A 24,674-nucleotide genomic window follows, 5' to 3' on the forward strand; every position below is an offset into this window, starting at 1 on the left:
AAGATGGCTAACTACAAACATGTGGTCACGTCAATTAACACAAACACCAAATTAGTATTATTTATGGGCAATGTTGCAAAACTCGTTAAGAGTTCCCAGGGCGGACGATTAACGCCTAACGAGTAATCGGTCTAGGCGGGGAGTACTTGGATTTGATAAATTATACAAATTAATTTTAATAAAATTATATATATATATATATATATATATATATATATATATATATATATATATATAACAAATATAACAATTTGTAACATCCCAAGTTCGGAAGCAAGAAGTTGGAGGGTGCTAAGTGTAAATTAAGGAAGCTACTCGACGAGTAGGTGTGCTACTCGTCGAGTCGGAGCGGGATTGGATCGCGGGTTAAGTGGCCAACTCGCCGAGTCGGAAGATGTACTCGACGAGTTGGTGCTGGAATGAGAAACCCTAATCCCGAGGGTTGCACCCTATTTAAAGGACTTTATGTCCTTCTCCCAGCCTCCTATTCCCCCTTTTGAGATCCAGAAACCCTAATTTTCGTGTGAGACTTCATTGTTGAGGAGATTGGAGCTTGGAAGAGGAATTTGGTGGAAGAGCTTGAGGAATTAGAGGCTAGCATCAAGGGGCTTGTGTAGATCTGGGATCTACATCAGTTTGGGCACATCTCAGAGGTAAGGAGCCATTATCTTAAGCTATTTTCTTTTTGGTTCATCCTTGGTGGTTGATTTGGAGTTCCTTGGCTTGTTTGAGATCTATTTCGGGTTTGGAGTTTAGATCTGAGGTTGCTACTCCAGATCTAGGCTTGTGATGGTCCAAAATGTCATAAAGCTTCTGTTTAACAGTTGTTGGTGAAGCCCCATAGTCCTTAGCCCTAGCCCTAGTGTGTTTTGGGCTTATATCTCCTTGGTTTCACGTAAAGTTTGCAACTTTATGTGAGGGTTAGGCTGTAGAAGAGTGGATCTATGGATTGGAGCCCCTGCATGGCTCGAAAAGCCTCTGTATGGATTGAGAACTGAAGAGACTCAGCGAGTCACATGGGGGTACTCGACGAGTTGTATGAACATGTGCATGGACTCGGCGAGTTGGAAGAACAACTCGGCGAGTCTGTTGAAGATTGCCTTGGACTCGGCGAGTCTGTTCTTGGACTCGGCGAGTCTGGTCGCAGAACCCAACCTCTCTTGGTTAAAGCTTTGGATTAGTGAGTCGGTTGGCGACTCAGTGAGTTGGACAGGATGGAATTCCGAGATCGTTGAACTCGACAAGTCTTGGGGCGACTTGGCGAGTTGAGTCGTGTTATGGGAGTTTTCTGAGTATAAGAACTCGACGAGTCGACGGGTTGACTCGGCGAGTAGAGTCAACTAGGAAGGTTGACTTTGACTGAGGACTTTGACTTCGACCAAGAGTTGACCAGTTTGACTTCCAAGGGTATTTTGGTAATTTTGGTATTGGTTCTTTGGTAGTGTGCTGTGGTGAAGTTCGTGTCGGTGGTCGGAGCAGCTTGGTCGTATCTCTTCAGTCGGCAATTGCAGGTGAGTTATCCTCACTATATCGACAGGGTCTACGGCACCAAGGCCGGCCCTTTATCGGATGGAAATCCGGGTATTGTATGTTATGTTATTGCTTTGCTATATTTGCATCTTGGTATTTAGGGTGGTGTTATGATTAGTGACCTGGTTAAGGTCGGTACCCGGTATATAGGGTAATGTTATGTTAGTGACCTGGTTAAGGTCGGTACCCGGTATATAGGGTAATGTTATGCTAGTGACCGGATAGGTCAGAAGCCTGGTGAGGATGTTGATATGTTATGTGATCTGTAAGACTATTTGTCTGGTTGAGGGTTTGTTAGGTGATTAATTGTTTTATGTGCACATGGTTGTTTGACGGGGGTTGGGTTGAGGCGGGTCCTGCTTTGTGCTGTAGGCCAACATACCCAGGGCGGACCGGATATTTCGAAGGCCCAGCGAGCGGTCCGGATAGGCTGAAGGCCCCAAGAGGGCGGGCCAGACGTGCCGAGGCTCGGAGAGTGGACCAGGCCGACTGAAGGCCCGGTGTGGACGGACCAGTCATAATGTAGACTCAGAGAGTAGACCAGGTGGATTGAAGGCCCGATGCGGGCGGACCAATCACACTGTAGACTCGATGTACATGGCTAGACTCGGAGGGTGGACCAGGTGGACTGAAGGCTCGGTGCGGGCGGACCAGTCACACAGTAGACCCGATGTGCGTGGCTGTTCTATTTGTGATATGTTATGAGTATGTTTATGTGTGGTTGGTATTTAGGGGTAACTCACTAAGCTTTCGGGCTTACAGTTCAGTGTATTGTTTCAGGTACTTCAGGAGATCGTGGCAAGGCGAAGGCGTGATCGTACCGCTCCTTATGTTTTATGATTTATGCGATATGGTTCTGGGGGATACTCTGATGTTTAAACTATATTGAAAACGAGATGTATGAACTTAATGGTTTTTAAATGAATTAAAATGTTTTAATTTGGCTCAAATTTTATGGGTGTTACAAGTTGGTATCAGAGCCTTGGTTTGAGTGAATTGGAGGAACATTCGTGTGAATCCAGTCTCAAATCAAGAAGAGATTTTCGAAAATAGTTTTCAAAAGGTTTTCAGAATAAGTAAAGGAGGACGCAGAGGGTACGATTAGCCGGAGCCAGTAAGTAGACCCCAAAATACCATACAAGTTATTGATTATGTGATATGTTAGAACAGCATGCTAGTACTAGGCTAGGGAATTTCAGGAATTGCATGATGGAATTGCCTGATTATGTGATGCCTACTAGCCTAGGGTTTTCCTTATATGAGATATTCAGTTTTCCTCTAGGAGTGAGGATTGAGCGCTCGTCGTGTGTGTGAATATGGTTAGAGTGTTGTGGTGATACTTGAGACAAATATGGGTAGGTGTGAAAGGTAGTATGGGCCCGTACTACTGAAAGCACAGGACCCATACGCGTATCAAGGAAGTCATAACTCTCTAGGGTATCAGTTATGAGATAGTTCCCCAGGCGGGTATGTGATGCGTCTAAGGGTTCTGTTGGTGTATTGCAGTATGGAGATTACGAGACGTTTTGGGGTAGGATCCGGTTCGGGATCGGGATCAGGAGAGGGTGGTCAGGATGGACCAGTACCACCCGAGGTCGTTTGTCAGATGAGTACAGATGAGTTGGATGCCAGGATTCGTGAGATCCTGCATGATGAGGTTGCTGCCATGTTCAGGGCTGAGTTGCCAGAGATGTTTGGGTCGATCAAGACCGCCATGGTTGAGTACTTTGATGAGCGCTATGCAGCTCTTGCGGAGACGGCTGCCGCGGCAGCTACAACGGCTGTAGCAGCGGCAGGGGGAGGAACCGGTCGAGGGTTTCAATATCGGGACTTCGATAATACGAAGCCCCCTACTTTCGATGGAGTTCAGGATCCGATCGTTTCTATGAGATGGTTATCAGACGTGGAAGGATGTTTCTTCACGTGTTCATGCCCTGTTGATCAGAGGGTGAGGTGTGCTCTGAACCTTTTGAGGCTCGGGGCAAAGGATTGATGGAGGTTGACTACGGGATCTTATTCTGATGCGCAGCGGGCTGCGGTTACTTGGGATCAGTTCCGGGAGATGTTCAGTACTCGTTATGTTTCGCGGGTAGAGAGAGAGAGGTTGGCTCAGGAGTTCTTGGAGCTGAAACACAATTCAGAGTCGGTGACGGAGATCACCAGGATGTTCACTGAGAGGGCGATGTTTTGCCCGGAGTTCGCATCGGAGCAGGCTCAGATGTCCCGGTATCTGAGTATACTCAAGAGGGATATTAGACAGTTTGTGTCCACGCAGAGATGTGATACCTTGTTAGAATTGCAGGAGGCCGCCAGGCGGCGTGAGTTGGAGATTGAGTTGCAGTTGCGAGAGCAGAGGCAGGCCCCGGTGTAGTCGCAGCCGGCACCGAAACGGTTCAAAACCGTTGACTCTAGGATTGGGGGTCAGAGCAGCCACACTTGCGAGAAGTGTGGGAAGGGTTATGCCGGAGTTTGTAGGTCCGGTGGTGCGTGCCGCAAGTGCGGGAGAGAGGGGCATTATACGAGGGATTGCCGTCAGTCAGCCCCGGTACAGGATATGAGGATTTGTTATCACTGCCATCACACTTGAGGGCCAACTGCCCACAGTTTGCTGCAGGATCGGTGCAGGCTCCAGCACCGGCCACTTTGAGGATTACTGGCGGGGGTCAGGGTGGAGCGGAGCCTCCGAGGGCTCAGGGACGCGCATTCCAGCTTACAGCAGAGGAGGTCAGGGCAGAGCCAGATGCAGCTGCGGGTATGTTTCCATCTTGTTATCTTGTTATTTGTGTGGTATTGTAAATATGTATGCATTGTTCTGCATGTTTCGTAGTATGATGGAGGATCTTAGTAGTTAGGAGTTGTAGTTAGCGTTCAGGAGGACTCTTGGTCGAAAGATAAGGTATATGATCTCGTTTCTAGGAATAGCAACTGCGATGTGAGAAGTGTTCAGCTGAGATTCAACTTCCCTGGAGTTCGGGTGCGCGATGGAGGAAGGGTTATTCGGTGAAGGTTACTCACTCCCGAGGGAGTCAGTTCAAGGTTAAGAGGGAATATATGGAGTAAGGGCGATTGAGCTGTGCCGGTTTTGGGCATCGGTCGTTAGTAGTAGGTGCACTAAGTGGGGGAGAATTGGAAAATTCTCCGGTGAAACAACATGCATCCAAGGATGGTTAGTTGTTTGGATTTCAGCAATGTTTTGCTGAGGGTGTGGATCGGTGAGAGCAAGTGGTAGACAAGTGGGGCGGAGCACAAACCATAGTTTTCGGAAAAGGTGATTGATTGTTGTAAGGCCTAGGGTAAGGCCGAAAATTGAGTATATGGAATGGAGCTGAAGTTCGGAACCCCAAGAGGGCTAGAACAGTATGCATGGGAGAGATTCCCAGGAAGAATGGTCCAGGATGGTGTACAACAGTTTTGAGCGGTCTGGATAGACTGAAGGCCAGAAGGCGTACCAGTCAGACCGAAGGCTCGGGGAACGGTCCAGACAGGCTGAAGGCCCAGGAGGGCGGTACAGACATGCTGAAGGTTCTGAGAGTGGTCCAGATAGGCTGAAGGCCTGGTAAGGCGGTCCAGTCATGTAGAAGACTCTCTATGTGTTAGTAGATCTGTATGCGGAGAATGAGTGGCTGTGTCGCCATGCAATAGTAATTGATATGGTCTGGCCCCAAATATTGATCATGATGATGAAGTTGGCTGGAGGCCGTGCGTGGGCCTTGTTAGTTATGTGATCGGATTCGGAGTATATGGGAGTTCGAGAATAGCAGTTGCTCTACATGGATAGTGTAGAGTGGAGTTTAGCTCTGTGGCACTTATAGGTGCGGTAAGGGTTGTTGAGTAGACTTCCTGGAAAGGGAAGGTATGTAGCTCCGGAAGGAGTTTGGGTCCTCTGAAAGGAAGGCAGTGGAGTAAATGGATGATCGAAAGTGCTTGGTAGTAAGCACTGGGATTGTACCAGATATATAGAAGCACATACGGGTTGGATGCCCGTTGAGGTTGTGGAACGGTTAACACTGACGCGGAGTTAGGGGAGCTCGGAAGTGATGCAAGGGTAGATCCTTGGATTCCGAATTATGGTTGTGGTCATGAGCTATGGATGTAGTGGTGTTCCATCCTAGGGATGGCTGGACCATCGTAGGCGTGCCTGGTCTTCCAGCCCGAGGCTGATTGGTCCAGGTACGATGTGTATGAACGTTATAGCTGGGTGTTCAGGAGGGTTGCTCGGAAGCTGTGAAATGTTCCATCATGTCAGCGCGATAAGGGATTTGATCCAGCGAGGAAACGGGATGAGTTTCCATCGGTGCAAGTTAATTGAGGTAGCGCCAGTTGGGCGAAAGATAGCGAGTTAATACTGGGTCAAGACCCGGTGGTTTAGCATGGTATCCAGTTTTCGCAGGTGGCGAATGAATGCTTAAGACAGAAGTAAGGTAGTGTCTTCAGGTGGCACTTAGTTGATGAGTGTTGTCATCAGAGAAAAGAAGTCGGTGGCCGGCTTGAAGCAATTGATCAGGACCCTACAAGGGAAGAGGTGGATTTTAGGGATTCGATAACTGCGTTTGAAGGAATCTGGGTCGGTATGAGATCAGTGGATGCATTGTGGGAGTATCATCCGGAAGTTTGTGTTGCCGCAGGCTTCGAGGACGAAGCTTAATTTAAGTGGGGGAGAATTGTAACATCCCAAGTTCGGAAGCAAGAAGTTGGAGGGTGCTAAGTGTAAATTAAGGAAGCTACTCGACGAGTAGGTGTGCTACTCGTCGAGTCGGAGCGGGATTGGATCGCGGGTTAAGTGGCCAACTCGCCGAGTCGGAAGATGTACTCGACGAGTTGGTGCTGGAATGAGAAACCCTAATCCCGAGGGTTGCACCCTATTTAAAGGACTTTATGTCCTTCTCCCAGCCTCCTATTCCCCCTTTTGAGATCCAGAAACCCTAATTTTCGTGTGAGACTTCATTGTTGAGGAGATTGGAGCTTGGAAGAGGAATTTGGTGGAAGAGCTTGAGGAATTAGAGGCTAGCATCAAGGGGCTTGTGTAGATCTGGGATCTACATCAGTTTGGGCACATCTCAGAGGTAAGGAGCCATTATCTTAAGCTATTTCCTTTTTGGTTCATCCTTGGTGGTTGATTTGGAGTTCCTTGGCTTGTTTGAGATCTATTTCGGGTTTGGAGTTTAGATCTGAGGTTGCTACTCCAGATCTAGGCTTGTGATGGTCCAAAATGTCATAAAGCTTCTGTTTAACAGTTGTTGGTGAAGCCCCATAGTCCTTAGCCCTAGCCCTAGTGTGTTTTGGGCTTATATCTCCTTGGTTTCACGTAAAGTTTGCAACTTTATGTGAGGGTTAGGCTGTAGAAGAGTGGATCTATGGATTGGAGCCCCTGCATGGCTCGAAAAGCCTCTGTATGGATTGAGAACTGAAGAGACTCGGCGAGTCACATGGGGGTACTCGACGAGTTGTATGAACATGTGTATGGACTCGGCGAGTTTGAAGAACAACTCGGCGAGTCTGTTGAAGATTGCCTTGGACTCGGCGAGTCTGTTCTTGGACTCGGCGAGTCTGGTCGCAGAACCCAACCTCTTTTCGTTAAAGCTTTGGATTAGTGAGTCGGTTGGCGACTCAGTGAGTTGGACATGATGGAATTTCGAGATCGTTGAACTCGACGAGTCTTGGGGCGACTCGGCGAGTTGAGTCGTGTTATGGGAGTTTTCTGAGTATAAGAACTCGACGAGTCGACGGGTTGACTCGGCGAGTAGAGTCAACCAGGAAGGTTGACTTTGACTGAGGACTTTGACTTCGACCAAGAGTTGACCAGTTTGACTTCCAAGGGTATTTTGGTAATTTTGGTATTGGTTCTTTGGTAGTGTGCTGTGGTGAAGTTCGTGTCGGTGGTCGGAGCAGCTTGGTCGTATCTCTTCAGTCGGCAATTGTAGGTGAGTTATCCTCACTATATCGACAGGGTCTACGTCACCAAGGTCGGCCCTTTATCGGATGGAAATCCGGGTATTGTTTGTTATGTTATTGCTTTGCTATATTTGCATCCTGGTATTTAGGGTGGTGTTATGATTAGTGACCTGGTTAAGGTCGGTACCCGGTATATAGGGTAATGTTATGTTAGTGACCTGGTTAAGGTCGGTACCCGGTATATAGGGTAATGTTATGCTAGTGACCGGATAGGTCGGAATCCTGGTTAGGATGTTGATATGCTATGTGATCTGTAAGACTGTTTGTCTGGTTGAGGGTTTGTTAGGTGATTAATTGTTTTATGTGCACATGGTTGTTTGACGGGGGTTGGGTTGAGGCGGGTCCTGCTTTGTGCTGTAGGCCAACATACCCAGGGCGGACCGGATATTCCGAAGGCCCAGCGAGCGGTCCGGATAGGCTGAAGGCCCCAAGAGGGCGGACCAGACGTGTCGAGGCTCGGAAAGTGGACCAGGCCGACTGAAGGCCCGGTGTGGGCGAACCAGTCATACTGTAGACTCAGAGAGTGGACCAGGTGGATTGAAGGCCCGGTGCGGGCGGACCAATCACACTGTAGACTCGATGTACATGGCTAGACTCGGAGGGTGGACCAGGTGGACTGAAGGCCCGGTGCGGGCAGACCAGTCACACAGTAGACCCGATGTGCGTGGCTGTTCTGTTTGTGATATGTATAAGTATGTTTATGTGTGGTTGGTATTTGGGGGTAACTCACTAAGCTTTCGGGCTTACAGTTCATTGTATTGTTTCAGGTACTTCAGGAGATCGTGGCAAGGCGAAGGCGTGATCGTACCGCTCCTCATGTTTTATGATTTATGCGATATGGTTCTGGGGGATACTCTGATGTTTAAACTATTTTCAAAACGAGATGTATGAACTTAATAGTTTTTAAATGAATTAAAATGTTTTAATTTGACTCAATTTTTATGGGTGTTACACAATTTTATTAAAATTATAATAAAATAAATGAATATTAATAACAATTATAGATTTTTTTTCTTAAAAAAGTCGAAATTTCCGGGTTTTCCGATTTTGACCGATTTTTTGTGATTTTGACCGAATCCGAATTTTTCCGATTTTGAAAATTTTTAACCGAATTCGACCAATTTTTACCGATTTTTTTATCGATTTTGACCAATCCTGAATTTTTTCGCCGATTCCTAATTAGGCGCATCGGCCCCTACCCGATTCCGATTAATCAGCCACTTAGTTCGACTTTTCCAACACTGCTTATGGGGATCCGGTAGATAACTAGTCCCTATACCGCAGACTCAAAAACACCCTCCAATATCTCACCTACCTGGTCGGATATCGCTTACAATGTGCATTATGTTTGTCTATTTATGGATGCTCCCTAAACATTACATTTTAATACTTTAAAACACATTGTATGGAATTTAAAGGGAATTATTGTTTTCAAATTACACTTATAGCCTTCCATACCTATACATATCGTCTCCTATACTAACACAAATTAGGGTGGATGTCCTGATTCATGGCGATCCACATCAGGCTATTATTTATCATTAGGTAAGAACCTCATCTCGTAGTCAGCCAAACAAGTCATATTTTCATGGTTCAGTTCTGAGGCCAAGGGTATAGCTAATATTGTTGTTGAAATGTATCAAATTAATACATAATATTATATTATAAATGTATATTTCCCTTTGTCGGGACACTTTGGTGTATTCTGAAAGTGTTTATGTTGTCTACTTGTTTGGTAACCTAATTCAACATCAACATAAGAAGCACATGGAGAAATGTATTCTGAAAGTGTTTTCGTTGGCCATGTTCAAATCTTTCACATACCTTCAGCCTACCAATATACTGACATCTTCACAAACGATCTTCATCATGAACATTTCTAAATTTTAGAAACAACTTGAACATTCGGTCTCGTTCTGATCAAACTATAGAGGTGCATCATAACAAAATATTTTGTATTATTTTGTATATTTATAATGTATATTATTTCCCAATTACAAAAAAATATATGTAATGTTATTTAATATGGCTATTTAACTAACTTTTGTAATCATGAAATCATTATAAATCTTTTAGCATTAAAAAAATATTTTTACCGAATATTTTCACTTCTATTATTCTGTAGGGATTTACCCGATAAACTATTATTTAATTATAAATCTTAGTTTACTGATAAACTCGATAAAATGATGAAATTATTTTGTTTTCTGATTTTTTTTGTTTTAATTTGGTAAATACAATAGTGGTTTCTTTAAAAGGTCAAAAAGTATAATATTTTACATGCTATGAAAAAATAATTAAATGAGTAAATCTATAAGAAAATAAAATTACAAGTACATTTGTGTGTGTTTGTGGGTGTTTTTTTTTTTTTTTTTGCCAATTGTGCATTTGTCAGAAAATAAAATTACAAGTACATTTGTGTGTGTACGTGTGTGTTTTATTATTATTATTATTATTATTATTGCCAATTGTGCATTTGTCAAATATACTCTTGATTTATCTTAGAGTTACCAAGATTGATGAACCAATTATGATCTCAAGGACCAGTTTCATACTCTTCATATGAATGGTGGCACAACAAATTTCAAACCATTAAGTGTTCTTAATAATATTATGTTAGACCTAGAGGTTATTGAACGGAAGGTTGAAGATGAGGACAAAGCATTGAGGCTCATATTGTAACATCCCAAAATTTAAGGCCAAAAATTTCATTTTTAAATAAGTTATTACATAAAACCATCAGTATAAAAACATTCATAATAATATCTCGTGTCAAACCAAAGTGTCAGTAATCAAAACATATTATCATAAAATAATATCAGAGTGTAATCCCAAAGATCTCATGTGCGGAAAACATAGTGTGATATGCTGCGATCAAGCCGGCTCATTTCTTTGAAAACGAGTACCTGAAACCAAAACTGTAAACCGTAAGCACAAAGCTTAGTGAGTTCCCCCATCATACCACATACCATACAAACACATATAACATACATACTGCCAGGCATATCTGAGTGCCCGACCTACCCCTTCGGCCCTCTCGACCGGTGACCTTGCCTAGCATATCTGGGTGCTGGCCTACCCCTTCGGTCCTCTCGACCGGTGACTGCCTAGCATATCTGGGTACTGGCCTACCCCTTCGGTATCTTTCAACCGATAACCGGGAGCTGGCCTCCCCTTCGGTATCTTTCAACCGGTAACCGGGGACTATTTCACCCCCTACCACTACCACATAAAACCATAGCATATAAACATAAATCACATACTGCCTAGCATATCTGGGTGCTGGCCTACCCCTTCGGTCATGTCGACCGGTAACTGGGGACTATTTCACCCCTACTACTACCACATAATATCATATCACATATATCATAATCTGGCTAGCATGGCTGGGTACTAAACTACCCCTTCGGTCATATCGACCGGTAACCGGGGACTATTTCACCCCCTACTACCACTATCACATAACATCATAACATGCTAGCACATAAAACATAACAGGTAGCAGCAAACCTAGATGAATATCACAAAGACAATCATCTAACATACAACTCCTACTAGTGGGCCGGCATTGTGGCCGTAGACCCACCGCTACTGGAAGGTAACTCACCTCACACTGATGAAGTCCCGTAGACACAATCCCACGCTGTTGAAGTCCCACAGACTCAACCCCAACTGCCGGATGACAGATTCCCGAACTGTCAACACCAAAATAACACACAATTAATAATTGGGTTCCACTACATAACCATAAGTACGTACTTGGGGTCATTACTACATTACCCCATGCTTGGCTTTATTCAAGCCCAAGGCCCAATCCATAGGCCCAAAAGTCAACTATGAGTCAAAGCCCATCATATGGCCCAATTTTCCAAATTGGGTCCAAACCCTTACAAGGTCTTACCATAAGGCCCAACCATTTAGCCCAGTCCAACATTCAACATTCTAATGGCCCAATATCACATAATCATAAAGGCCCAAACTATGGAAAATTGGGCCCAACTCCTCATATGGGCCTTACCATAAAGCCCATTAATTATTCTAGTCCATTTGCTTGATCTTAGATGGACCATTAATAACCCAATCATCATGTCCCAATAGAAAGGCCCAACAATAAACCCAAGTGAAATTAGGGTTTCACATAAAATGACGATTAGGGTTAAGTGTTTCTCACTTAACCTATTAAGGACTTAATCCTCTAAGGACTTAATCCATTAAGTCCAATATTGCTTAGATTAATCTTTGCCAATGATTATTATTTAATATCTCAAGTTATTAAATAATTCTCGTGTGTGTGTCCCGATTAATTCTTAAAATTAGGGTTTTATTGGCATTAGGGTTTTCCAACCTCTAATTAGGGTTTCCAACCCAAATACTAGCCCATTTATCAATTTGTTGGACTTGTAGGTCAATTAGGGCTTTATTGGGCCTATTAGGCCCACTAGAATATCATTAAGTCCATTAGGGTTTTATTTAGGTCAATTAGGGTCCATTAGGGCTTACAAGGCCCATTAGGGTTTCAAGCACCCTAAACGAATCGAACTCAATGAGGCAAGCACACCGCCACCCGACACGGCGGCCGGTGGCGGCAGCCACCACCCTACGGTGGTGGTTTGATTTTCCTTTCATTATTCCAATTTTTACAATTACAATGAACTCACGAAATAACATACACACACACTATACTAAAATAAACACACACACACACAGGCGGCACATGGCGGCAGCCACCACCTCACGGTGGTGGCTGTGGTAGCTTTTCTCGTAAACTCCGGCCAACACACACACACACCAACTGAAACACATGCATTTTCACATCCTTTGCTCGGAAATAGAAACCAACCACCCAACTAGTGGCGAAGGGTGGCGGCAGCACCACAGGAAGGCGGCAGCGACCAAAACGTAGCAGAGAACCTCCGTATGGATCGACGGCGGCGTCAAAAAGAAGGGAAGAAGTACGGTGGCGTTACGGCGTCGCTGCAGTGGCGAATACTGTTACAGCTACCAGTTTCGGTGGCTCTTCCGGCGAGAAGGTTATGGCGTCCAACAATGGGCGCGTAACCCAGCAGCAGCAACCACACCGACAGCGAACGCGGTCGGTTCGTCGGTCTCCGACAGCAGCGGTTCACGGCCTCAACGTCGGCGATGCAGCAGGCGGTCGATCTTGGTGATGTCATCGGCGGCTGAGGAGAGCTTCTAGGTGATGGCGGCAACCGGAGGTGAAGAGGGGTGTGGTGGCCGGTGGGAGACATAAGGGGGTGACGGCTGGACAGTTTGTTAGGGTTAGGGTTATGGGTGAATTATATACTCGGCACCCTTAAAAACATATTTCCATAATAACATAAATGGTCCCTCCCCATAGGATTCTTTTCACAGAAAGCCCACAATTTACACTTTCAACCCTGGTTTTGGAAATCTTCTTCAAATTAGATCCAATAATTACCATTTAAACCCTCGGCATTAAAATCCTTTACACCTTAGGTACAAAATTTACTATACAACCCCTAATATCTTAATTATCACATAATCTGCCCTTCCACCTCATTTCTTTTTAAAATAATTCTCGATAATTACCACGGAGCCCCTGTCTTCATAAATATTTATAAAATGAGTCCCAAACTCACGCTTTTACCCCCGACTTCTAAAAATCTGGCAATTAACTCCTCGAACCCAACACCCTGCATATATAATTATTTATTTTAGGCTACCATTCGTTATTAATTTATTTATTTAACTAATAAATAAACAGGTGTTACACATATTATCTTTTACATCTCTCAATGAGTATATAAATCTCATTATGATGTATGAGAAACAGACATCATTGTATGTAGATGTTACTAACAAACTGTTGTTAGAAGAAAAAAAATACATTGGAAAGTTGCAACTATACTTCTTCAGAAGGGATAATTTTGATGTGTGAGAGCAGGATGAAGAAAACTGACAGAAGACTCTAATATGTTGGAACTGTAGACAGTTTGGGCATGTTAAGTGAAACTGTCTAGGTGAAGAAAATTCGACACAAGGCTCTAAAACAACTAAAAATATATATTTCATTATTGACGTTGATGATTTTGTTTGAGATTTGGCATCCATATGGTATGTATGTTACCATGGAAAGGCATATGTTTTTGTTAGTGGGTTTGCATATTTGTACATAGGAATTAGATGGGCATAAATACAAGATGTGTGGTGAAAAATGATGATGACGGCTGTTTCAGGCATGCAAAAAGGGGAAGTGGTACCATAATTTTTCAACAAAATATCCAATATGTGTCATAGTGTAATTCTTGGGATGATATATTTTAAGCGGTGATATTTTTTATGGTAAATTATGATAATTCTATTACTTTGGAATTATGATTGCCAACTAAAGATAATGTTCCTTTTTTATGTGGTTGCACTTTTCTTTCATTTAATTATCTGATGTGAAAATTGTTGAGATTTTGGATAATAAATGAATAGTGTTACATTCCACATCGGTGCAAGGAAGGAAGGAAGGATGGTTGGTATTCAAGATTATAAAAGGAGACCAATGCTTTGGTTTCATTACACCCCAATCTCATACACATGAAATGTTTGATTCTTTTTTCTTCTTTTATTTTATAATGTAGAAATGTGTTGGTCTATATTGTGATTCGGAGTAGGCTTGACAGATTAGTCTATTTGATTGTAGCATATAATCATATAGGTGTAATTTTGGACTCTTTAGGCCATTTTCATAACAAGTCCAGAGGACCTAAAATCAACAAACGACATATATATCAAAAGACCTCTGACCTAACAGTATCACGTGTGATAGAAATGTGTCCCTCCTCAAGTGGTTGGGGGTTCAAGTCCTCTGGTGTATAAAAAACACAAATCACATATGTTTTATGGGTTTTAGAGATCAAATTTTATGTCGAAAAAGTGCGAACATCTAGCCATCTACCCATTAATGGAGACTACGTTCTCTCGCTAGAGGTTGTTACTCTTAAAAAAATTAAGTTGGAGTGCACACCAACTAATGTGTAAGTCCCATAAAGCGCATGACTTTAAATCTTCTTTAAATGAATTTGAATCCCCAAATTTGGATTTTTATGGCCATCCCTTATTCAATGTTTCAACTCTTTCCTGTCATATCAGATGGCAACCTATATGAAAAATATCAATTTCAGACATCCTTTTTGCAAATGTTAGGAACTCCATTCTAATTTTAGTTCCATGTGGCATATAATTTTAGGAAATTGACACTGTAGCACAATGAAGTTTTGGCTTTGTCCCGGATTGGACACTCAAGTCTTTTTTTTGCGTAATTAGTCCCTCAACTTTCAAATTACCTGTGAATTACACCATTATGAAACAAATGAATTTGTTGTTCGGTTACTAAGCTTATGAGGCATTCCATGTTACATTTGTGTCACCAACACTTGCCTATGTGGCACTGACATGGCCTCCACATAGATTTTTTTATTAATCTTTTTATTATTATTCTTATTAAATCATATCCCATTTTAATCAAAGCACCTTCCATCTTCCTATAAACCAATTCCCACCACTGCAATCATCCACCTCCTACCTCCCATCATCGACACCACCATCGTCCACTTCTCACCACCTTCTTACACCCCACCCACTATCCACCTCCCAGCACTACCACCATTTATCTTCCTCCAACTCATCATGAACACACCAAAATAAATACTAAATCCATAAACAAATGAAGAAAGAGATGAAGCTTCAATAAAATCCATAAAATGAACATTAGATGAATCGAATACAAAAACAGATTACTAGAGAACCATCCATAAACAACAATTGTATGACAATTGGCTTCAAGCTCTGGATCAATAGGGAAAGTTATTGCTTTCAGGGAAGAAGATTATTCGTTCGCCTTCCCATCCAAAGTTATTTGGACTCCAAGTATCTCCCAGCGTCTCCCTCCACAAATTATATTTTCCTTCTCCAGTTTCGGCCTCTATCACCAAAATATGGACCTTACACACTAAAGATAACATGAACCCGAAACAATAAAAATCAACAACTTCTATAATAGGATAGACTAAAAGGGAAAATCTTGCAAATACCCATCATGAACTCACCAAATCCAGAAAAAGATGAAGATATAGATGAAGTTCAGAGCTTCAAAAATCCATAAAAAAAAGTAGATCAGATGAACACACCAAAATCTAAAAAAGATGAAGAAAGAGATGAAGTTCAGAACTTCAAAAAATCCAGCTAAAGAACATTAGATCAATTGAATACTAGAGGGATCGTCGGAATCCATGGAGTCGAGAGGAAGATCGACGATACCAAACACCAGGATTCTCGAAATTCTCACACTTCACTTTCTATAACTACTTGTGATATTCAATACTCGAGGAATCTGGTTTGTGAATGCACTTCGCACACTTTAATTTCAGATCTTTTTTTAAGCTATGAAATAGATCGTTTGTACTTATGAGCAAAAGTTCTTCCCCAGCCGTCTCCCTTTTCTTTCCGGGACCAAATCAGACAACGGTGGTTCCCCTTCCCTCACATGAATTTGCGTCGATGGAAGGGATATCGATTTAACTGAAGTGAGAGAGCTATAGTGGTGAGCACTATAGATGGTTGCGATGAAAGGCGCCGCAGATGGTTCGTGATGGAGTTGCCGGAGAAGGTTGAAAAGAAAGGCCTCGACGATTGTTGGTAAAGGAGTTACCGGCTAGTATTAGTACTAGGAGTGGAGAAGGAGATCGCTCATAGGGGATTTTTATTAAAAAAAAATGAAAGAAAAATCCACGTATTTGTTAGCTTAATTTTTTATTTTGAAAAAAAATACAAAAATGACACCTAGACTAAATGACACTTGGAAAACCGGAATGAAATTGGTTAATTACCTTATTTAACACGTAAAATAATACATTAAGGGTTTATTGTGCAAATAAAACATTAGTGATCAATCTGGAACAATGTAAAAAGTTCGTTGCGCTACAGTGTCAATTTTCCTATAATTTTCGCATGTAAGTTTATTGTACTTTACATTTAGTATATACAGCTTCAACTTTGGCCGTATGTCTTGTAGTTATTAAGCATCTTTCGATGGTAATTTCTTTTCTTAAAATGGTTAGTTAATTGTATAATTACATGATGCAAGCACTTTCTTTATTTGATTGTTGATGTTCTTTCTTGAATACACACAATTCAACAGGTTTTTTACATCATAATTTTGACTATTACATACAATTTGTTATTCCCAAAGGCTCAATAGATACAACTAATGAATCAATCTTAAAACTCTACACCATAGATATGGTTTCTGAGCTTTGTGCATCCATTTGAATCATCATAAGAGTGGAAACAATCTCATTCATACTTAATCTTCTTGATGGTTCCGATTCCAAACAACCCATGCTTAGTTTCACCATACGCAATGCAAGTTCATCTTGATCTATAACAAACCCAAGGGCATGTCTAGCTTGCAACCGAGGGTCAATAAGGTAATTAACCTTTCCTTTTCCATTCTTTTCATCACCCATGACAGAAGCAACTTCTTCAGACAACATCACTTCTTCTCCATCATCATCATTTTCATACACCGCTTTCTTTCCGGTTATCAATTCCAAAAGAACAACTCCAAATGCATAGATATCGGTCTTGGTTGTCACATATCCCGCCTCTAAATACTCCGGTGCAAGGTAACCCTTTGACTCAAACGGACATTTTATAGATGAATTTACGTTTTCGCCCTTCTCCGTTGATTTTGCAAGACCAAATTTAGAAATCTTGGCACGTAGATCCTTGGTAAGTAATATATTACTACTGTTTATATCTTTATGAACATAAGCTGGATTCGCAAAATTATGTAGATATTGAAGACCTTTAGCAACATCTAAACCAATACGAATACGATTATTCCATGTTTGACTTTCTTGACAACACAAATCTTGAAGCCATTTGTTTAAAGAACCATTTTCCATGAACTCATAAACAAGGTAACAGGCTTTATCATGTTCACACACTCCATAAAGACCAATAAGATTAAAATGATTAAACTTTTGAAGAATATTCACCTCTTTATTCGCGTGTGCTCCCATCTGTTTAATCGCGACTTTTCTACCCCTTAAACTCCCTTTATAAACCGAAGCACTTAATCTGTGTTCGAGGGTAAATCCGTCCGTGGCCTCCTCTAATTCTTCAAATCTGTAGATTTTAAAAAGTTGATCGACACTAGCAATACCAAGTTGAATATCTTTAGGCAACGCCCATTTTACGGTTTTACCCTTATTCACTCCTCTTTTGGATATTAAATATATCACAAAAACACCACAAAGAATCGCTAAGAAACCACCTGATAACACCCCGGCTATGATTACTTTCTTTGAAAGATTCCAATTCCGATTCCGGCCGAGTGTTCTTGTTTGAGAAGTCAAAGATTCAGTAGATAGAGGAACAAGAAGGGTAGTAAACGGAAAAATCTCTTCAACAGAAGAAAACCCGTTTTCCAAAACTAGATCATGAACACTTACATTAAACCTCTTACTAATTTTCTTGATCGAATCTTTCCAAGTAATCAAATAAGTCAACAGAAACCTGATTCCGTCGTTGGTTTGACTAACCGTAGGACACGCACATCTAAGCGGGACATGAAGCTTGTCACCAGCATGCAAATCAAGTCGATCATAATTATTATATTTTTCGAGGGAATCGCATGTTGTTAAACCTTGGAATGTAAGATTTGCGATCGTGAAATAGGTATCATAAAGAGTGGGAATAACAAAAGAGGTGTTAGCCTGATAGTATTGATCATAACAAGAACATGTTACGGGAATGATTAACTCTTTGTTTAGAGGCAAGATGTTGTTGGAATCAGTGATTCCGTTGATCCGGGCAACATCTATATGGTCGATTGACATGAGCTTGGAGATGGTGAAAACGGTGTTGTAAACAGGTTGAGTTCGGAAGATTAAGAAGGTGGAACACGATTGTATTCCGTTGCAAGTGTAGAGGAATGAAGGGAATGGGCCTGTTTTGTCGGAATTGTCGCAATCCATAACCGTATTTCCGGAGTACAATTGTTGAGCGATGGATTCGTGAGTGAAAAACAGGAATGGAAACAGGAACAGGAATGGGTTCATGATTGATGGGAAAAGGAAAGTCGGGTTGGAATTAGAACACTTTGTGAAATGATTGAAGTTAAGTAGTTGAGGAAATTGAACTATTGAAGCATCGTTTGTTGACTAAAAGAATATGAACGACAACTATTAAGCATGATGATATCATTTGTGGAAAAATTGAACTCATCAAGAATAAAGAATTAGGAAATGTTTTCAAACCAAAAAGGTGTTGAAAGGGACTATTGAACCAAAAAGGTGGTGAAAGGGACTTTAATAATATATGATTTTAAGCGTAAATTAATGAATTTTTGTTATTAAATTTTACATATAGAAACAATGTGCATTCTAAATGTACTATTTTAATTTAGGGAAATTGTCAGAAAAGTCTCAATATTTTCAGGAAAGTTACACTTTAGTCCTAAGATTTTTTTGAATATTAAAGTCTCGATTATTTTAAAAAACACGATAATATGTCATTTCCTGTTAAAAAAAATGACTTTTTTGTAAACTTGAGCCAAAATGAAATAATCCTGACTTTTTTGTTTTAAAAAAAATCTTGGAACTAGAGTGTAACTTTCCAATATTAGGACTTTTCTGATAATTTCCCTTTAATTTATAATAGAATGAGAAAGCCACCTGCGGGATATGCCTAAGAAAATTAAATTAAAAAAAATGGAAGCTAGGAAGCATATTCCATCAAGAATTGTCAATTCTATTCAATAGACAGTAATAATAAAAAAAAAACAAATAGCTTTTTTGAATTTCAATGAAATCAAGCATTGTATTTTGATCTTAATTCCATTATAGACTACGCTAGTGTTTATGAAGATGAAATCAATGGTTCATTGAATCGAAACAAAAAGGTTTGTTTTACACAATAAAATAGAATAAATCAGATTTTGAGTTCTTTTTATTTTGTTAATTTTCAGTCATTAATAAGTTTTTCATTCAATATGAGCAATTGCACTATAATTCATTTTGGAGATGAAATTTTTAGTCAAACAAGGTAACAAACCTTTTAACAAAAAGTCATTATTTTAATTAAATATCAAGTTTTTTTTAAGAATTAAAAAAAATAAAATTCTTAACTTATTTGTTTTTAAATAATCTTTTTAACTTTAATATTTTATTTTTGTATATATAGGTTTGTTTATTACAGTTAATAATAATGTGTAGAGCAAAGTTAAAAATTATACATTTATTTACATGCAATATAAAAAACAAAATAGAAACTTATTTGTTTTGACATCCTAACCAAATATGATCATTAAATTTCATGTGATAACTCATTACATTACCTTGTTTATATAATTACATTATGAATTATGTTCATACATTATTACATTTTTACGACCAAAAAAACGCTAACTAAAGGTATTTCGGTGCAAAGATATTTCAAATACCAGCTATGCATAAAATATGTCGAATATGAAATACTTGACAAAGACTTTACAAAAAAACCAAAACCAAGACTTGTAAATGCAATACTTTTTATTTTCTGTACTTTATAATATAATAAAATAAAATAAAAACCTTTTCAACGGTTTAGTTTTTTGGGCCCAGTTACAAATGGTTCAGTTTATTTTGTCATTCGACCGGTCCAATATAGTAAAAGCCCGGTTTGACCCTTTCTCTGAATTGCGTCCAGAACAGGTTCAAGTATCTAACCTAATAAATGAGGTTCAAGTATCTAACCTAATAAATGAAAACACTGTCACTTCTCATTTTCTCAAAATTTGTATTTTTGTTTCACTTGCTCTTTAAAAATGACACATAAGTTTTTTCCACTTGTCATTTTTTGAGAGTTTTTTATTTTTTTTAAATGATAAAATTAATAGACATTAATTGAGAATCAAATTATCACCCCTCAAATCTGGAGGTTTCTCAATCTTTTGGAATTACAATTACAATTACCTCATATATAGGATGTTATTCTAATAAATATTAAACATTTAAAATTTATTTATTTAAACTATAGATTATATAATACTGGCTTTAAGTTTTATATTTATTATTTCTTTTTGTTATATTTTCCTTATAATTTGTACAATTGTTTTCTAAAACTTGTAGATATTAACAAATTCGTTATTACTTTTCTAATTCGAATTATTATGCAAATTGGATTCCATTCTGGGATAAGTTTGCATCCTTAAAAACCAGCAAATCACAATAAATTGGAAAGAAAATTGTATCCAAAACTGAATCAGATTGACCATATGGTTGGAAGCGGTGGTATTTTGACAAAAACTTATTGCTTCTTTTTCTTTTGATATTGTTCATGTACGATGCCAATGTTTAGCAATTGATAAGTTGGTATTAAAATTCGATTTTTCAGTTATGTTACTAAGAAATATTGATCAGAAGTGTGGTTTATATAATGGAATGTGACGATCTCTATCGAATGTAAGGTTGTTTTTAAGAGAACTGATGTTTACTAATGGACAATTATATATTGTATTGTTCATAGTTAAAAACAAAGATAGATTAAATATATTAAATTTAGATAATAATGGTAAACTTAGCAATAGGACATCTAATGTTGTATTTAAATAAGTTTTTGAAATTTGTGATTTTGAAAAATTATTTAAAATAGGTTAATAGTTTAATTTCTTACTTATTCAGCATTTCATTTGTATTTATTTCAAAATTTTAATTTAAAAAATTGTTAAAGTTTATACCTTGGTATTTATCTTTTTTTACTCAACCCGTGTACTACACGGGTCTCACACCTAGTCAACTAATCAACTAAAAACAGAATAAAGTAAAACAGCCGTTTAATTCCTTTTTAATTTTAAACTAGCAAAGAACTCGCGGCTACGCCGCTTTTGGGGTAATATGGGGAAAATCGGCAAACTATAAAAAATACGTGTTGAAAGTGTAAATCACCGCAAATAGGAGAGAAAGTCGACAACCCCTAAAATTAGATGTCCAAAGTGTACGACAACCAAAAGAAGAGACACTGGTGGAGAAAATCCAAAAATGTTGTGGCAATAATGTGAAAGTTGCCAAAGTTGAGAAAATATGGTGGCAAAATTCTAAAGGAGGTTTTTTGTGTTTTTTATGTCAAAATGTAAAAGTTTTGACTATAAGGATGAAAAGTGTCAATTTCATTAAAGATTTGTGGCAAAAACACCATAATATAAAACTTTTCACTGCAAGGACGAAAAGTGTCAAAGTTACTAAAGATTTGTGGCAAAACCCTAAAAGCACAAAAACTTAATCAAAACACAAAATTGTAAAAGTTTTCACTTGAAGGACTAAAAGTGTCAAATTCACTAAACATTTGTGGCAAAAACCTAAAGACATAAAAGTTACTATTGCTAACTTCCTTTAGATTTAATATATATATGGAATAATTATGAAACAGTCATATGGAGGACAATTGTATCCTTAATATTTCATCGTTCAATACACAAAGTAAAAGATTTGAATTCAAAAACTTTGTAAGCTGGAAAATTCTGGACTCTAAAATCTAAATTAATGTATCTTCAAAGTCCTTTTCACCCCCTTTGGTTTAACAACTATTTGTACAAATAATATCATCATCCTTTCAAACTTCAATCATTTCACAAAGTGTTCCAATTCAGACGCCACTTTCCGATCAACCATGAATCCATTCCTGTTCCTATTTTCGTTCCTGTTTTTCGCTCGCGAATCCGTTTCTCAACAAACGTATTCCGAAAACCACATTCTAGAATGTAACAATTCCAACACAACAGAACTAACCCCGGAATTCCTCTACACTTGCAACGGAATCCAATCGTGTTCCACCTTCTTAATCTTCAGAACTCAACCTCTTTACAACACAGTTTTCACCATTTCCAAGCTTATGTCAACCGACCCTACGGATGTCGCCCAAATCAACGGAATCACTGATTCCACCGGAATCTTGCCACTAAACAAAGAGCTAATCATTCCGGTTACATGTTCTTGTTCTGGTAAGTACTATCAAGCTAACACATCTTTTGTTATTCCGATTAACACCAACTATTTCACTATCGCAAATTCCACATTCCAAGGTTTAACCACATGTGATTCCCTCCACAAAAACAATATTTATAAAGAAAATGATTTACAAGTTGGTAGCAAGATTCCTGTCCCACTTAGATGTGCGTGTCCTACGATTAGTCAAACCATGTCCGGAATCAGGTTTCTGTTGACTTACTTGATTACTTGGGAAGATTCAATCAAGAAAATTAGTAATCAGTTTGATGTGAAATTTCAAGATTTAATTTTGGAAAACGGGTTTTCTTCTGTTGAAGATTTGATTTTTCCGTTTACTACCATTCTTGTTCCTCTATCTACCGAACCTTTAAGTTCTCAAACAAGAACATTCGACCGGAATCGGAATCCAAAGTTGTCAAAGAAAGGAATAGTAATAGGGACGATATCAGGTGGTTTCTTGGCGATTCTTTGTGGTGTTTTTGTGATATATTTAGTATCGAAAAGGAGAAGATCGAATGAGGGTAAAACCGTAAAATGGGAGCTGCCTAAAGATATCCAACTTGGTATTGCTCGTGTTGATCAAGTTCTCAAAATCTACAAATTTGAAGAATTAGAGGAGGCCACAGACGGATTTACCCTCGAAAAGAGATTAAGTGCTTCGGTTTATAAAGGAAGTATAAAGGGTAGAAAAGTCGCGATTAAACAAACGGGGACACACGCGAATAAAGAGGTGAAAATTCTCCAAAAAATTAATCATTTCAATCTTATCGGTCTTTATGGAGTATGTGAACACGATAAATCTTGTTATCTTGTTTAGGAATTCATGGAAAACGGTTCATTAAATGAATGGCTTCGAGATTTGACTTGTCAAAAAAGTCAAACATGGAATAATCGTATTCGTATTGCTTTAGATGTTGCTAAAGGTCTTCAATATCTACATAATTTTGCGAATCCAACATACGTCCATAAAGATATAAACACTAGCAATATTCTATTAACTAAGGATCTACGAGCCAAGATTTCAAAATTTGGTCTTGCAAAGTCAACTGAGAAGGGCGAAAACGTAAATTCATCCATAAAATGTCGGTTTGAGTCAAAGGGGTACCTCGCACCGGAGTATTTAGAGGCAGGATTTGTGACAACGAAGACCGATGTGTATGCATTTGGAGTTGTTTTGTTGGAATTGATAACGGGGAAAAAAGTTGTGTATGAGAATGATGATGATGGGGGACAAGTGATGTTGTGTGAAGAAGTTGTTTCGATTATAGGTGATGAAAATAATGTGAAAAGTAAGGTTAATTACATTATTGACCCTCTTTTGAAAGCTAGACATGCCCTTGGGTTTGTTATAGATCAAGATGAACTTGCACTGCGTTTGGTGAAACTGAGTATTGGTTGTTTGGAAAGTGAACCATCGAGAAGATTAAGTATGAATGAGATTGTTTCTACTCTTATGATGATTCAAATGGATCCACCAAGCTCGGATACCAAGTTTTTGGTGTAGGTTTTTTAAGATTAATTGTATTTATAAATAAACTTTGATTTAAAGAGCTTGTTTAAAGATGTATAATTGTATATTCAAGAAACACTTCTAAGGATAGATACTGAAACAAGGAGTAGTGTAGAATTAAAATCAGGGTAACTGAGTAGTATAGGTCGTAGCTCTTTTAATTTGTTTGTGCTTTTCTTATAATATAATAACATATACATTCATACTTTTGTCTTCTTTTTACTTGCAACTTTATCGTTTTTATCCCTTGGGTTAGTGATTCAAACGAGGGTGGATATTGGCAGGGACTACAATACCCATCCTAACACCTGAATTTCGATCCTAACATCCGTCCCCGCCCACACCCTCAAGTAATCCACAACATACTTCCGCAACAGGTTTTATGTAAAATCTCGTCGAGTACGGGGAATCTCCATAAATTTATTAAAATATAAAAAAACTAAAACAATAATCACGAGAATTAAAATATAAAAAAGGTGATCTTGAAAGCCGACATGATATTTTCATGTTTGTTAATAAACTAAAAGAAAAAGATAATAGTGAATTTCATTATATGTTCTTAAAAAAAAGTGCTCTTCACCTCATCCCATCAAATCTCTATAAATTTATTATCAAAATCTTTTAAAATGCACAAAAGTTCGTTGTGATAGAGGGTGTCGAAC

The 24,674-nt window shown here is 39.3% G+C and overlaps 2 protein-coding genes across 2 annotated transcripts; one reads left to right on the top strand and one right to left on the bottom strand.

The window, feature by feature from the left end:
- Nucleotides 1-16,739: 16,739 nt before the first annotated feature.
- LOC145107038 (protein LYK5-like) lies at nt 16,740-18,494 on the bottom strand. Its single transcript, XM_079043921.1, has one exon. The coding sequence runs from the start codon at nt 18,492-18,494 to the stop codon at nt 16,740-16,742; it is 1,755 nt and encodes a 584-aa protein (XP_078900047.1).
- A 3,571-nt stretch (nt 18,495-22,065) lies between these two features.
- Nucleotides 22,066-24,219, top strand: LOC145109381 (protein LYK5-like). Its single transcript, XM_079046516.1, has 2 exons — nt 22,066-23,232; nt 23,320-24,219. Exons 1-2 carry the CDS (start codon nt 22,165-22,167, stop codon nt 24,004-24,006), a joined length of 1,755 nt encoding a protein of 584 aa, XP_078902642.1. The 5' UTR covers nt 22,066-22,164; the 3' UTR covers nt 24,007-24,219.
- The last annotated feature ends 455 nt before the right edge of the window (nt 24,220-24,674 follow it).

Source organism: Lactuca virosa, chromosome 4 (assembly GCF_052849685.1).
Source record: "Lactuca virosa cultivar CGN04683 chromosome 4, Lactuca_virosa_CGN04683_v6, whole genome shotgun sequence".
Taxonomy (NCBI): domain Eukaryota; kingdom Viridiplantae; phylum Streptophyta; class Magnoliopsida; order Asterales; family Asteraceae; genus Lactuca; species Lactuca virosa.

What these genes read in the sequence shown, in the direction of transcription:
- LOC145107038 (XM_079043921.1), bottom strand. Translation starts at nt 18,494, where the DNA reads ATGGATTGCGACAATTCCGACAAAACAGGCCCATTCCCTTCATTCCTC.
- LOC145109381 (XM_079046516.1), top strand. Translation starts at nt 22,165, where the DNA reads ATGAATCCATTCCTGTTCCTATTTTCGTTCCTGTTTTTCGCTCGCGAA. An exon ending in GGACACACGCGAATAAAGAG is followed by an intron (nt 23,233 to 23,319) that starts GTGAAAATTCTC and finishes TATCTTGTTTAG; the next exon opens with GAATTCATGGAAAACGGTTC.